This window comes from Hippocampus bargibanti, linkage group LG03 (genome assembly GCF_051943395.1).
Source record: "Hippocampus bargibanti isolate YZ-2025 linkage group LG03, ASM5194339v1, whole genome shotgun sequence".
Lineage (NCBI taxonomy): Eukaryota > Metazoa > Chordata > Actinopteri > Syngnathiformes > Syngnathidae > Hippocampus > Hippocampus bargibanti.
In genome coordinates this window covers 10,656,403-10,671,125 of record NC_142736.1, presented here as the reverse complement: position 1 = coordinate 10,671,125, position 14,723 = coordinate 10,656,403, and the positions used below count along the sequence as shown (strand labels likewise).

Sequence of the window (14,723 nt, the reverse complement as noted above, 5' to 3'; positions counted from 1 at the left end):
ATATACTGTACTGTATATTGTATTGTAATGTTGACCGGCCTTTTAAGTCATCACTGTCAAAGAGAGGCAAGGACAATTACACTACAGGGGAGATTTAGTTTGATTTTTTTTATTTCCCAAGAGTTCATTTTTAAATGATTATACAGTTAGAAAACTAAAATGTTGAGCTGGCTTGACCGAACAGACAGGGCAAAAAAAGTGTAACTGATAATCTATACCAGACAAAACTAGTCTACGAAAGCATTACCTGTATAGTCATTTTTTAACGGGATACATTTATCGCATGTCATATCCACAAAAACGAACGAATTTAATACGTGTCTTGAATAAATGGAACTTGTTGGAGCACAATAAACAACACGAGATGAAACAGTAGCAAACGAAGAAGAAGCAGTCGACGAAGAAGAATCAGCAGCAGCAGAAGAAGAAAAACCTGGCTCCACCTACTTGACCCACAGTCGTATTGGTGCTATGTATCTTCGGGTGTTCAGTATTTGAACCTCTGCAACATTCTATATATTTTCCTCCAGCGGATTACAACATTTATCTGAGTTTGGTTTGTCCACCAGGCAGCCATGTCTAACCACGATTCAGCCAACATGAAGCTTCCACCTATACAGTCCACGGCTGGAGCTGTACCAGTCCGGAATGAGAAAGGTTAGACTTGACGATGGCTAAAAGCGTGCTAGCATAGCAAGATAAACCTTACACCGAAACAACTCATCGGTCTAGTTCCGCCTGATTTTCCCTATTCTTGTCGAGTCTATATATTGAATATTAACGTACACCTTTTCGGTTTTGGACTCTGACTCTCATTCAAATGATTTTAGCACTAATCTATCCATCTAGGTTTTTTTTGCCCATTGGGTTTTCGTCGTATGAATAATTTACACTTTTTTTGCAAATCTTCAATGTCCTGATACCTGTGTTTATATCGCTTAATATGACTGGGAAAATGTGTTTGGGAAAGGTTTTGCAATTTGGAGGAGCTTTTCCATACGAGTTTTGAATTCTGATACACTACCAATATTGTGGCCTTGAGTACTGTCCGGTCTCAATTCAATATCAGCAGGAATATTTCATGCTTATTTACATGAAATAGACTTGATTAAGTTATTCTATTAAAACAAAGAAATGTAGTCAGCGCCAGTAGGTATGAGGAAATGCCTCATTTTTTTCCAAGTACAGCATATGGATTACATAAATCTATCCCCAACAAATGTACTGATATCGAATCAATAACTACAAAACAAATTCAAGGACCATAAGAATTAACTCGAATAAACTCACCAAATACAATATACAGTAATCTCAAGTGCAAAATAACAATTCACCTTTATGTAAGTAGATTCAGAATAAATATTTTTGTTTACAATTGACCATATGGTGGGAATGGAGTCTGGAATGGACTGCTTGTCCATAAATCCTAATTTCAGAGATTTTGTACGTAGACTATCATAATCGCATGCTGTTTTGTGGGGGGCAAATCTTGGACCGATACAAATACAGTGGTACCTCTACTACGGATGTCTCTTTCCGATGAAATTTTGAAGTTACGAAACACCTTAACAGAAAAATATTGCCTCTTGTTGCAAAAGAAATTACAAGATACAAAACGCGTGTCTACTTATAAAAATGTTCTCCCAGAACTCATATTAATGTAATACATATCAGATTGGGACACCCATAACTGTTTGTAATCTATGTGCTGTTTCCCAGGTGAGATCTCAATGGAGAAGGTGAAGGTGAAGAGATACGTGTCGGGGAAACGTCCAGACTATGCACCGATGGAGTCATCTGATGAAGAAGAGGAGGATTTCCAGTTTGTCAAAAAGGGAAAGGAAACGGAGCCTGAGATAGAACAGGAGGAAGAGGATGTGTCCGACCCACGTCTAAAGCGTTTGCTCAACCGTGTCCCTGAAGACGTTGAGGATAGGTATCATGTCTCTCCTGACTGTTGACATTCTGAGCTCGTCAGAATGATGGTTTGCACGTTGAAATTTGACCACTTTGTTTCCCTCATTGCTCAGGCTCGCCAGGCATCGACAGATTGTAGAACCTGAAGTTGTTGCTGAGAGCAGCGAAGACTCTGATGAAGGCACGTGGCATCCCCAACGCGAGGAGAGCAGCGAGGATGAGGAAGAGATAGAGGAAGAAGTTGACGATGAGGTTCACATCTCAATTGAATTTGATACAATTTTATTAAGGCATTATTGCACGCATTTTTATTTTTGTTACAGAGGTTATCCTTTTACTAGTCAACCCACCCGTTGTAGCCTAATTGAGCGACATTTTGCACGCAAATGTACCCTCTCACATTGAGTGGTCTTGACACGTAATCTGATGTCATGACATATTGAGCGATTTGTTGCAAGGCGCCCGGGGAGCTTCACGACCACGGTGACTCCAATTTTGCCATGTCATCATTAATACAACAGAAAAAAGAAAACCAATTGCAAGCCGCACCATAATCAACAGCAGTATAAGTCCCACGTGGAAATAAGAATGACTTTACTCCAGCGTTGGTGTAGATTAGTGATTAGTTTAGTACGCTCCAGAATGACTTCTCTGAATGTTTGGAGCCATTGGTGGAACATCTCCACTGTAAATCGAAGCCATGTTTTTTTTAAACCCTAAATATTCTATGTGCAGGAAATCGAGAGGCGTCGAGCAATGATGCGGCAACGGGCTTTGGAACGCAAGACTGAAGAGATGGAAATCCTGGAAGTTGAAGAGGAAGGCAAATCTGGGGCGGAATCAGAGTCCGAATCTGAGTATGAAGAATATACAGATAGTGAAGAGGAAGCCGAGCCCAGACTCAAACCAGTCTTCATCCGCAAGTAAGAGCCGCTACAAATATGGGTGTGACGCCTTTGTGCCACATTCTCTGCAATGGGAACCTTGTTGTACATTGAAGACAATCCCAGCTGTCTTTCAAGTCAGACCAGTATGATTGATATTTATTTGGTGTCTTGGTGAAGTCTGGTGTCATCCTATCAATTCTTACCAGGTTTATTAGTGTCCCAAATGAATTTGCTGTGCCCTGATTGCGTTTGTATCTTAGAAAAGACAGAGTGACGGTGGCAGAGCGGGAGGCGGAGCAACAAAAGCAAAGAGAACTGGAGGCTGAAGCCAAGAGGCAGCAGGAGGAGCGGCGACGCTACACACTGAAGATAGTAGAAGATGAGGCCAAGAAGGAGTTTGAGGAGAATCGCCGCACCCTGGCCGGTCTGGAAGCCCTCGACACGGACGGCGAGAATGAGGAGGAGGAGTACGAAGCCTGGAAAGTCCGTGAACTGAAACGAATTAAGAAGGACAGAGAAGCCAGAGAAGTGTGAGTGGCGTAAAAGCTGACATTTTATTTATTAACAGGATGGAAAGTCTCAGCGCTTTCGTGACGAATTTTGCAACAGCATTCCAACGTGTTTAATTGTAAAACGCTGCTGGGATACCAGCAATCCCGCCTCGACCAATTTGGAAGTGTAAATTGTTTGTGTTGGCAGGATGGAGAAGGAAAAGGCAGACATTGAGAGATTAAGGAATATGAAGGATGAGGAGCGCAGGACTGAGCTCCGCAACAATGGCAAAGTCATCACCAACAAAGCATCCAAAGGCAAATACAAGTTCCTTCAGAAGTACTACCACAGAGGAGCCTTTTTCTTGGTGAGTTTCTCCACCGCTGCATTGTGGGACATGCCGTTTGTAATCTGGCATAAAATGTGATTTTTTTTTTGCCGCGGGCCACATTATTGTTATGGTTTCCTCTCGAGGGCCGTTATGAATTTGGGGAACCCATTAGAATGTTTAAATCCCTTCAAATATTACATATAGAGCACGCAGCAAATTAATAACTCGTTTTCAAATCTGAAGTCAAGAATAATGACATTTTATTGTGGTTGACATTCAAAAATATGAAATTTTGGCTCAGATTTTAGCAATCATCATGAAATTTAACAAGTTTGATTTGCTTTCGCGGGCCGAAAAAAATGATGTGGCGGGCCGGATTTGGCCCGCGGGCCTTGACTTTGACACCTGTGAGATACAGGGATGCATCTGCACCGCACCCTTGCGCCATCTAGGCATTTTGTAACTCAACTGCACCAGCACCAGTCTATTATGATTAGTGCATATTGCTACATGATCTGCGCCACATATGACATACTTCTGTTAAAATAGCTAAAGAAACAAATTTAGTTAAACAGCAATTGAAAATTGGTCGTTATCCTTCAGAGGTTTTAACTTTCTGCCGTCTTGCCTTCCCGATATTTAGCCATAATCACCTTGCATCTGTTTCGGTGCGTTCCAAAGTCGTTTGTTGAGGATATCTCAGGCTATTCCGTGACGGATCACGGAATAGCCTGGATAGCCTGAGATTTGCGGCGGACCGCAAACTGCCAAAAGGGCTAATGGAATAATCATTTACCCATAGTTCATTGCATTATTTACATCGAACATGGCGGATGGTTGCAATACATGAGGCAGCAAACAAACATTTTCGTTTTTTTTAAGAAACAAATGTCTGCGGAGGTTAGTGACAATTCGTTGGAGCAAACTGCTCTTAATGATTCGAATTTAGTGGATAATGGGAATGATTTCAGAGCTGTTGCAGCACATTGGAAATCTTCAAAACAAAGACTTTTGTTGAATTTGACACCGGTAAGAAATATTGTGCTAAGTCTGTTCTCTTTATCTTCTCTGTAATACAGTAGAATATCAAAATACCACAGAATTTATTGTCTAGTAACTAGAGAAAATGGAAAATGCTTCTTTTATCTATGAAATTTATGAATATATTCTTGGACTTGAATTAAAATTGTTGATGTATTACAAAAATAGATTTTACTCAAATACAGTGAGACCTCAACTTACGAACTTAATTGGTTCCCAGACAGAGTGTGTAAGGCGAAAAGTGTGTATCTCCAAAAAAAAATCCCATGGGAAACCATTAAAATGGGAATAATCCGTTCCCGGGTTTCCATAAAATATAGTTTTTAACTAAATAAGCCTTAAACCTACACACAACATACCTTATTCTATGTATAATAAATGTGCTATTGTATTGTAATGAAAGAAATACACTGCATTGTATCATAAAGTCACAAAGAGAGGCACATTACATGAGGACTGTAATTAAAGAAATAAACTGTGCTGTAAAATAAAGTTTTATTTACCTTTTGTAAGATGAGGTGTTTGTAAGTTGAGGTCTCACTGTAATGGTTTTTCATTTGCAATTTAGAAATATCATGCTCCAATAAATAGATTTTGTTTGTTTCAAACAGTTTTGTATACTTAGACAATCTAGTTAAATCGGGTCCCATCAATTTTCAAATTCAGCCCCCTTTTTTAATTTCCCAGATGCATTCCCTCGAGATATGTCAGAGTAAATGTGATTTGTGTTGCAGGACGAGGAGGACGAAGTGTACAAGCGAGACTTCAGTGCACCAACACTGGAGGATCATTTCAACAAAACTATCCTGCCCAAAGTCATGCAGGTTAGCTAGCGCCACATCTATTTCCTTCAGCTAGTTGAAAAGAGGGATATGATGCAGTGGGTATGCCACTGCAGAATAAAAAAAAGCAAGCGGTTATGCATAAGTCAGAATGGCAAATTTGGACTTGTGTGTATGGGAAAAGTATACGATAATGTGTCGCTGTAACAATGTTGGATCACATGTACTGAGATATTTGCTCTCTTTTGATACATTTTTACTCCCAATCAGGTGAAAAACTTTGGGCGGTCCGGACGTACCAAGTATACTCATCTGGTGGATCAGGACACCACATCGTTTGACTCTGCATGGGCTCACGAAAGTGCTCAGAACAACAAGTTCTTTAAGCAGAAGGCTGCGGGCGTAAGAGACGTGTTTGACAAACCCACAGTGAAAAGGAAGAAGACATAAAATGGGTGCGCTTTTGTGCACTTAGCCCTTGCCTGGACTGTATTTTGTAAAAGAAAACCCATTTGGTTTGGATTGATTCAATCCATCAAAAGACTGGAAACGTGTTAGATGCATTTGGAAAACCGACGTGACCAATACTTTCCCTTTATTTTGACCAATAAGCAGATGAAAGACATAACTGTCAATCCGAGTGAGGCATCCAATACAAAACATGTTCTTCACTACTCAATTGCTCTTTGAAAATTTGACAAACTGTACAGCCATTTTGTAAATATTTACACTAATATGACTGATTTGACATTTTTGTGATTTTTTTTTACTGCTCTCTTATTTGTGAAAGGTAGATTTTCTTCTTTGTAAAAATAAAACCTGTATTTTCACAATTTCAAAGAAACAAAGATGCAGCGGGAATCAAAATAAGAACACAGACAATCAATTGGTCTTCAAATATTTTATTGTGAAAAACTTTCCCCTGATTATTCCAACACAATTTATTGAATTTGAGGAATTAAATCCTACAGAAATCGGTCTGAACAAAAGTGATGAAAAAGTCCTGTGCATATATGTGCATGTTCAGCAGGTTAGAGCCACAAGAGCTTCCACCACGTTGCCCATGTGTTCCCTCAGACTGCGTTCTGCTGCGAACCTCGAAATTTCCATCTCTGACATCTGTGTCACAAAAATGATCACCAAACACGTCAAGGAAGAAAAACATTTGGAAAGTCAAAGTGTGACTACTCAGAACCTCACTCCTCAAATCCACCTGTGGGGGAAAATGTTTTTTTTTGCTCTTCAAATGTTCAACAACAAAATTCTATGGAGTGCTTATTCTTTGACCCACTGGTGTTACAGTTAGACCACCATATACTCTTTACAGCAGAAGTTTGTGTCATTTCTTGACCTTTGATTGGAGTACACTCTATATAGTTTTTTTTTGGGATGAACTTTTCATACCTGACTTGGATTGGGAAAAATTCAACAAAATCTTTCCACACTCAAAACAGAACTGCTGGTATCACTTAGGTTCCGATTACGAACCCAAGTTATATGTTTTAATTAATTCAATTTTCATGTCCATTAGATAAGATACAGACACTACACCAAAGAAAACAGGAATAGATTTGGAATTTCACAAATGCAAAGAAAAAAAACCTTACAATTAACTCCACGTCCTCTTTTTTGATAGTGACTTTGGCCAACTCTTTTTCTCTGAAAGAATAAACAAGAAAATAACATCCATTTATGTTTTTCCTGGTGGATTAGCACCGACCCAGTTAAAAAAATGAAATAAATGAACAACATTTGCATAAGTAATAAACTCATTATTCGAAGACAGGAATAAAATAATCACAATACATCACAGCCACCTTATCCTAAGCATCAACATCCAAGTGAGTTCAATGTGTCTGATGGAAATTATTGTGTAATTCATTTATACACCATCATTAATCTTTTTAAAAATTCCTAAAATGATATTTTCGTTTCGGCTTTTCCCTTCAAGTGGTTGCCACAGCGAATCAGTGTCCTCCATCTTCAGAGGTTTGAGCCGCACGTTTGTTTTGGCCAAGCTTTTACGTCGGGTGCCCTTCCTGACACAACCCTCTTTATTTATCCGGGCTTGGGACTAGCACAAGAAGACTTATGTCCCTTTGCGGCTACAGAACAAGCAACTCGTTCAGTAAAAGGCTCCCAAACACAAAATGGTCATCGGCACAGTAACATTCAAAAAAAGCAAACATTAACCTATTAATTAAATTTCAACATTTCTGTCAACGAAGATGTATGTCATAGTTGGTTACTTGGCAACGTGCTGTGATAAGATGTTGAGTAATATATTGAGAATTTACCTCTCCTGTTTGGCTTTCTGTTCTCGCGACCTTCTGTCTCCGATGACTGACATTGCCTGGGGGGGAAAGAGATCTCAAAAAGGCACAATAAAACAGACATTTCCCCTGACGGGGTCCTAAAATTGGTTGACTACTTCACATTTGGATGAATGGAGTGTGAAAACTGTTTTCAAACGTGTAAGGCTGAGGACTAAAACCGTATTTTCGAGGCGGCGGCTCTTCCCAGCAAGCCATAAACTCGCTCGAGTTAACGTACGTAGAATTTGTTCAATGTGGGTGACATTTTATTCCTGACGGTTAGCAACGGTTTTGTGATAAGAACAATTTAATTTGCTGTGCATTACGGTCACAGCACCGCGACAATACATTCGACGCTGGCCGCATGCTTGTTAACATCCGTCAACAAGCAGCAAGTTATCTTACCGTTTGTAAATCGGAACTGGATATTTCTTTCTCCTCCGCATAATCAGTGACCCTCTCCAAATCGGCAGCGCCGCTGTCATGTTTACGAGGCTTTTCTGCTGGCTTCCCAGTGCAGTTTTCGTCGGCTTCCAAGTCCAAATCCACATCGCCCTCGGTCGCCATGTTTGCAATGATTGAGGTGTTTTTCTTCTTCGTGGGTGTCTCAAGGGGTTTGGCATCCATTTCCATGCGTTATCGCCACCTGTCGATTCTTTTGCACTCGCACCACCTTTCTGGACGAGCCATTGTTAGGGTGCTCTCGACAGGTGGTTTTTAATTTGTCCCCTTTTTTTGTCACTATTAGTTCCATGAAAAATGTCACAGAAGCATCCTAGGGTTATAATGGTTTTTTTTTTTCAAGTTGAATTAAAGTTATTTTGTTTTGACTTCTTTAAATGATCATTTTACTCTGTTTTAAATAGTTTGCTAGCGGGTCTGCTACATTTTTAATAATGTTATTTTTATTTATTTTTTTAATAAAGGACGACGTGTGGGGGGGCGTGATTTTTATAAAGTCACAAAATGTACCTAATGTTCCTAAATGACTGCTACCCTTTTCCCCCTACATTTCTACTGAAAATCTAGATATGTTTATAATAAACCTCAAAAGCACGTGATTATAATAACAATAATAATAATACATTTCATTTATAAACGCCTTTCAAAACTCTCAATGACACTTTACAGTCACGTATTAGCGAGGAACCTCACAGTACGGAGTTACCAGGTTTGAGCCCTGCAGTAGTCCAGTTTACTTGCACACTTTATTGTTGTTGATCTTTTTCTGTCTATTATAAGAGGTTTACTTTGAATAGAAATAACACATCAACCACTGTGGCTTTCACCAGACACATCGTGCTCTTTTGTGTGTGTACACTTTTCAGGGCACCCAACATAGTGACATTAAGAAAGAATAAAACAGCATCCAAGGAAGACTAAAAACCTCTTCTGTGCCATTGGGATTCAGTACTTCATCCTTCAGGAAATGTATATATCTGTTTACAACTGGAAGGATGGAAATGTGGCAGGTGAAACGATGCCTTTATCACGCCAACCTTTTTATTCTTCTTTATGAGTGACTAAAACTGAGGCTTTTGGTCACACCATAGGAGCACAGGTAAGATTTGTTTTGTAGTCTTCCTTCATGGTGTGAATGTAAAGATAGAGCTCAGCGAAACTGAAGAACTATGTGAATAAGCTCTAAGTATTATGTAATTGGTGTTTTGCCCTGTGAACATCGAGTGGTCATTGGTCAACATGCCATATTTGCAATCTTTCACCAATTTTGGCACTCCGTCATCTCACTCCAATAGAGTAAACAGATTATGTTTCTATGTCAAACCACATTCACAGCACTCACCTTAAATGATACAGTTACAACAAATGTCGATGATACTAATACTGTACAGGAGAGCAGCAGTTACATTCTGATGACAAATGGTTGATGAATGGATTGTTTCTCTGGCCAAACTTGGATTTGAGCCATATTGCCGAGTTCTATTGAAACCATAGATTGAACAATGATTTGCTGCCTCTAATTTGCTTTTGTTCGTCCTCACTGGCACTTTCCCCCCTTTCCCACAAGACAGAAGAAGCAATTATCGGACAGTGAAAGGGGCCCCCAGGAATGCTGAAGCATGAGTGGGTGATTGGATTTTTTAGAGCAATATGTAATTGTCACCGGGACAAAATAATTTACAAGCACTCATGGTGGAAGGAACCATCCTGTTCCGTTGATGTTAGGCCAAGTGTTGAACAGGGGCACAGTGATTGACTCATAAACACATTTGATAGTTTTGTTTAAAAATAAATAATATAGTAATTATAGTAAAACTACAACAGTGTAACATATTTGTTCATGTTTGTTGCTGTGTATGCTGATTTATTTTCATGCCTTCACACTAATTGTCATGGAATGAATGTGTAGGCTACTTTGGATCACAAGTTCTTCCCATTTTTCACGAAATGTTACAAGAAGACCACAGATTAATTATCCTGGTCCTGTTTATGAACACAGTGCATATAGAAAAGGAGGGTGGGATCTCTTTAGTCAGAGTGTGCCTGAGGAGTGCAGATGACATGGAGGAAAGTTTTGAGAAACATTAAAAACCCAGCAATTAATTGCCTCTGAAATCAGTTCCGCAACAATAATAGTTCTTAAATTTCTTTACATGCGTTTATTTAGAAAATCCACTGTTAAGTCTATACCAAGGTAGTTTCTTAAAAATAAATTTATGGGTGTTGTTGATGTTCGAGTGCATGTGTCATTTCCTTGTCAGCAGCCGGTCAGCAGGATGTATGACTTTTCACCTTCTGTGTTTGCTTGTCTAATCTTCTTAACCTATGATACCATTTCCTTTCTTGCACAGTTCCTAGAAAGTAAATGTTGGCATGGTATCTCTACCCTCACTCAATGAAATGCATTGGTGATTGAACAGCCATATGAGTGTTCAGTTCCTTTGCGACGTTGATTATGGTATATGCATCCTGATTTTCATGAGTCATTTTCAAGTCAACAAGTATCAAAGCCCATCCAAATGAAACTCAGCTTCAACAAATCGTTCACAGAGGTGTAAATCCAGGCCGAGAAAGTTAAAACCCTGCCAAAGTTTCACATTAGCCACAGATGCTTCTACTCAATTGACAGGTAAAGGAGCTCCATGTCATTCATTTGCCTGAAAATGTCTCTGAGTGAGTTGTTGTGCACTTACGCCTCAAACATAGGGACTAATTCCAAATGATTACTAATATGTATTGCCCAGGACATAACTAGCAACAACAAGTCATGAAAGGTAGATGTGAATTAAAAAGCACATTCTAACTGCAAGACAAATGTGACAACCAAAAGTACTCAAAACAAAAAGGCAAGATTCCAAAAACACAAAATTGAAATGAGTCCAAAATGACTGAAAACCCAAAATACTTAGTAAACATGAAAATAGTGAAATAAGAGTGACTGTGAACATGGGAAAGAGCTAGGTCTAGAAAACATTACTTGAGCAGAAACAGATGACAATAATCCGACAAAACACAAAGCAGCTCCTTAAATACTTGACTGGTTTGATTTGGAACAAAACAGGTGCACCACTGACGAGGCTGGGGCTGAAACAAAGCAAAAAATCCCTGACAGAGCAAAAGCATGACAAAGATAATTAAACACAAATGAACCAGCAGTGTATCGATTGGTTGAGGGCTGGCTCCCTGGCATGAGACAGTTTGACAAAGGCATGTCAGTTTGGTTGCCGCTGAAGATTTGATATGTATGTCTATATATACATGTAACATCTGAATTAACGACCGGGTTATGTGCCGACAAAACCTATGTAAGTTAAAATGGTCGTAAATCGAAATGCATTCAAAATGTTGAATAGCGACTCTGTGCTAAATGACTTGCAAACGACTTGATTCGGAAGCCGCGGGTGCAGGCGGGTGTGGGTCTGGGTCGCCGGTGTTCTACCGGTTGCCCTTTCCCCGGCTTTATCCTATTTTCTGCGCCAACGTGCGGTCCGACCCGGGTGGGGGCCGACGCGCCGCACCTGCCACCTCGCCTCGAAGCAGAATGAACTGTCTCAAAGAGGCAATCCTGCCGAGGCAATCCCGCAGAGGTGATCTCCTTTTAATTCCCATAGAATCAAAAAAATAAAGTCTGGCGGTCGTAAGTCAGATGTTACCTGTATATAGGTATTAGCATGAAGGGTCTTGCCCAAGGACTCACACTAAATGGTGTTATGTGCTCATTTTCGCCCCGAGCGGAATTCCAACTCTCATCTTGCATGCAACTGAGCTATCCAGCCGCAGGGAGGAAAAAGCACTTACACTGGATGTACGACCGAACCACAATTGAAGTGACTGATCTCAAGAAGTACGATCAGTGGCTAGAGAGGGCTGGCACAGAGTCACTCATCCTGGCTGCTCAAGAGCAGCCCATGAGCACCAGAGCCATAGAGGCACAGATATACCACACCAGGCAAGACCCAATGTGTAGGTTGTGCAAAGAGGCACCTGAGACAATCCAACACATAACTGCAGGGTGTAAGATGCTGGCAGGGAAAGTCTACATGGAGCGCAACAACCAGGTGGCTGTATAGTCTACCGAAACATATGTGCGCAATATGGACTGGAAACCCCAAGGTCAAAATGGGACACACCTCCAACGGTGGTAGAGAATGACAAAGCACATACATACTGACAAGATGGTAATGGTGTCGTGATCATAGATAAAGGGTGGACGAAAGTCATTGTTGTGCACTCGGGACAGCTACATCCACAACAATGATGGTGGAAACATCAGAAAGACTCGAGAAATACCAAGGGTTCAGAGAGGAGATGGAAAGAGCCTGCAAGGTGAAAGTGACAGTGGTGGTCGGAGCACTCGGGACAGTGGATCCCCCCCCCCAAACTAAAGTGGTTGCAACAGATCCTGGGTAAAACATTGGATATTTCGGTCCAGTAAAGTAGAGAGACAGAGACGGGGATAGACAGAGAGACAGAGACGGGGAGAGCCAGATAGACAGAGAGACAGACAGAGAGGCAGAGAGGCAGACAGATAGATAGATAGATAGATAGATAGATAGATAGATAGATAGATAGATAGATAGATAGATAGATAGATAGATAGATAGATAGATAGATAGATAGATAGATAGATAGATAGATAGATAGAGTGTGCGTGTGTGTGCGTGCGTGTGTGTGTGTGTGTGTGTGTGCATTTTACAGCTGTTTGAAACAACTCTCTTTGGCAACAGAGAGCTTTGTGCAACGCTGAAGGTTATCCTCACTGAAAGGACTATACGACAGGATTATCCAGACGCTTTGCCCTGCACACTAACCCAAATCTAATCTGACTCTCTCTTCTTGCACTCAGCGATTTTAAACGACATGCAGACACACTGTTTCATTTCAGATCTCAGAAAGCAAGTTGATTTATTTTCACACTTTAGAAAAGGTGTGATCACTGGGATGCTTTTTTGAAACTTGTTATTACTGTCAGCACGGTTTGTGCTAAACCAAATCTATAAATAGGTTATGCATTAAATGGGATAAGATTTTTTATTGCCTTTATAAATTAACTTAAAAATCTATGATCCATGTGTGTACACAGGAGTACGGGCAACACAGTATAGTATTAACAGTCAAAATGGTCAATCATATTAAAACTGATGCAAAAATCAATCACATTGTTCTTAAAAGCAAAAAGAGAACACTGATCAGCAACAAAATATGTACCATCAGATATGGAGACGTTTTGTATCCCGAACTGTATGTTTGACACTATTATCAAAAATGTATTTACTTTTCCTATTAGCTCATCAAGTTTTGAGATTTGTTTCATTGTTAGTTTTTAAGTTTCACCGATAAAACTTGTACGATATGGATTCTACTGTTTATTGTAATTTATCGGTCTGGCATTTCAGAAAACGAAACAAATATATATTCATGTTACATTATCAAGAAAGCAGTGAAGACTGATTTGGAATGAGTAAAAAAAAATAATATAGTACAAAAAATAAATCAGAAGTTGATGTGCTAACCTCTCAACTATCGGGCCGCCCCGGTTAGGTCATTTCATTTCGAAAAAAGGTGAAGAATTTACAATTCCCTTGTTCCATTAGGCTGCCAGAGGGAGGCAAGGTAGGGGGAAGGGACGCGAAGGACAGATGGAATTGCCACATGGTTCCGGTCAGCTTCCCATTCTCACTCCCTCCCCTCTCAGATTCTGTCTAATCTGACCGGGTAGTCGGGTGAGAGAATGGGGGAGGGTTCTGGGCATTCACCACCACCTCTCTCTCTCTTTTCTGGCAGCAATCAACAGAACCTCAGAGCCAAATCACGCAGTATGTGGGGGAAAAAAAGGGACTTCTTCCCCCGTGAGGCTGTCCTGAGGGAGCTGATGTGATCTGAAGTGGCACTCATGCTGAGGTTTTCATACATAGGGAAGGCAGCCCAACGAGAGTTATTGCTAATCCATCACAAGAAGATCGCAGGCACAACCTGCCGCGGGATTCAGCTGCACATTGTCTTTCTTTCTTTTTTTAAAACTTTCTTCTTATTTTTTTTAATTTACTTTTGTTTTATCATGATTTTCTATCGAGAGCTTCAACCTCTTCTAACTTCAGGCCATTTTAAGGATGTGACAGTGCGAATTTTGGAGACACGCTGAAGAAAATCAGATTCGGGGGCAAATTCATGGCCAAATGCAGAGTCGTAGTGGGTGACCAAAAACAGTTAGGTGGAACAATGTCCGCCAACCAGGGCATGAACCGTCGCAGTGTCTACAATTACTTCCTCAACATGGTGGCCTATCAGGTGAGAGCTGGCGAGAAGATGCAAATAGTGGGGTAAATATAGCTGGAGTTGAATCAAGGGAAGATAGTGATGCAGTCACGGTTTTGAATGAACTTTTTAAATGATTTATATCAAGGTTGTCAAACTCATTTTTTACTGCGAGCCGTATTGTAGTTACAATTTTATGAATATGAGGAAGCCATTACAATGTTTCATCCCGTCCACATAT

The 14,723-nt window shown here is 40.3% G+C and overlaps 3 protein-coding genes across 3 annotated transcripts in view; 2 read left to right on the top strand and 1 right to left on the bottom strand.

Moving 5' to 3' along the window:
* Positions 1-447: 447 nt before the first annotated feature.
* Positions 448-6,200, top strand: mfap1 (microfibril associated protein 1). Its single transcript, XM_088991912.1, has 8 exons — positions 448-657; positions 1,720-1,936; positions 2,031-2,169; positions 2,653-2,840; positions 3,065-3,334; positions 3,504-3,663; positions 5,403-5,492; positions 5,721-6,200. Exons 1-8 carry the CDS (start codon positions 576-578, stop codon positions 5,898-5,900), a joined length of 1,326 nt encoding a protein of 441 aa, XP_088848038.1. The 5' UTR covers positions 448-575; the 3' UTR covers positions 5,901-6,200.
* A 136-nt stretch (positions 6,201-6,336) lies between these two features.
* hypk (huntingtin interacting protein K) lies at positions 6,337-8,355 on the bottom strand. Its single transcript, XM_088991913.1, has 4 exons — positions 8,171-8,355; positions 7,748-7,803; positions 7,058-7,109; positions 6,337-6,569 (listed from the first exon to the last, which is right to left on the bottom strand). Exons 1-4 carry the CDS (start codon positions 8,330-8,332, stop codon positions 6,474-6,476), a joined length of 366 nt encoding a protein of 121 aa, XP_088848039.1. The 5' UTR covers positions 8,333-8,355; the 3' UTR covers positions 6,337-6,473.
* Positions 8,356-14,001: 5,646 nt separating this feature from the next.
* serinc4 (serine incorporator 4) overlaps positions 14,002-14,723 on the top strand; it is a 32,615-nt gene continuing 31,893 nt past the window's right edge. The window contains exon 1 of the mRNA XM_088991911.1: positions 14,002-14,515. Within this exon, the coding sequence (XP_088848037.1) occupies positions 14,396-14,515 (120 nt within the window). The 5' untranslated portion in view covers positions 14,002-14,395. The remainder of the gene's footprint in view (positions 14,516-14,723) is intronic.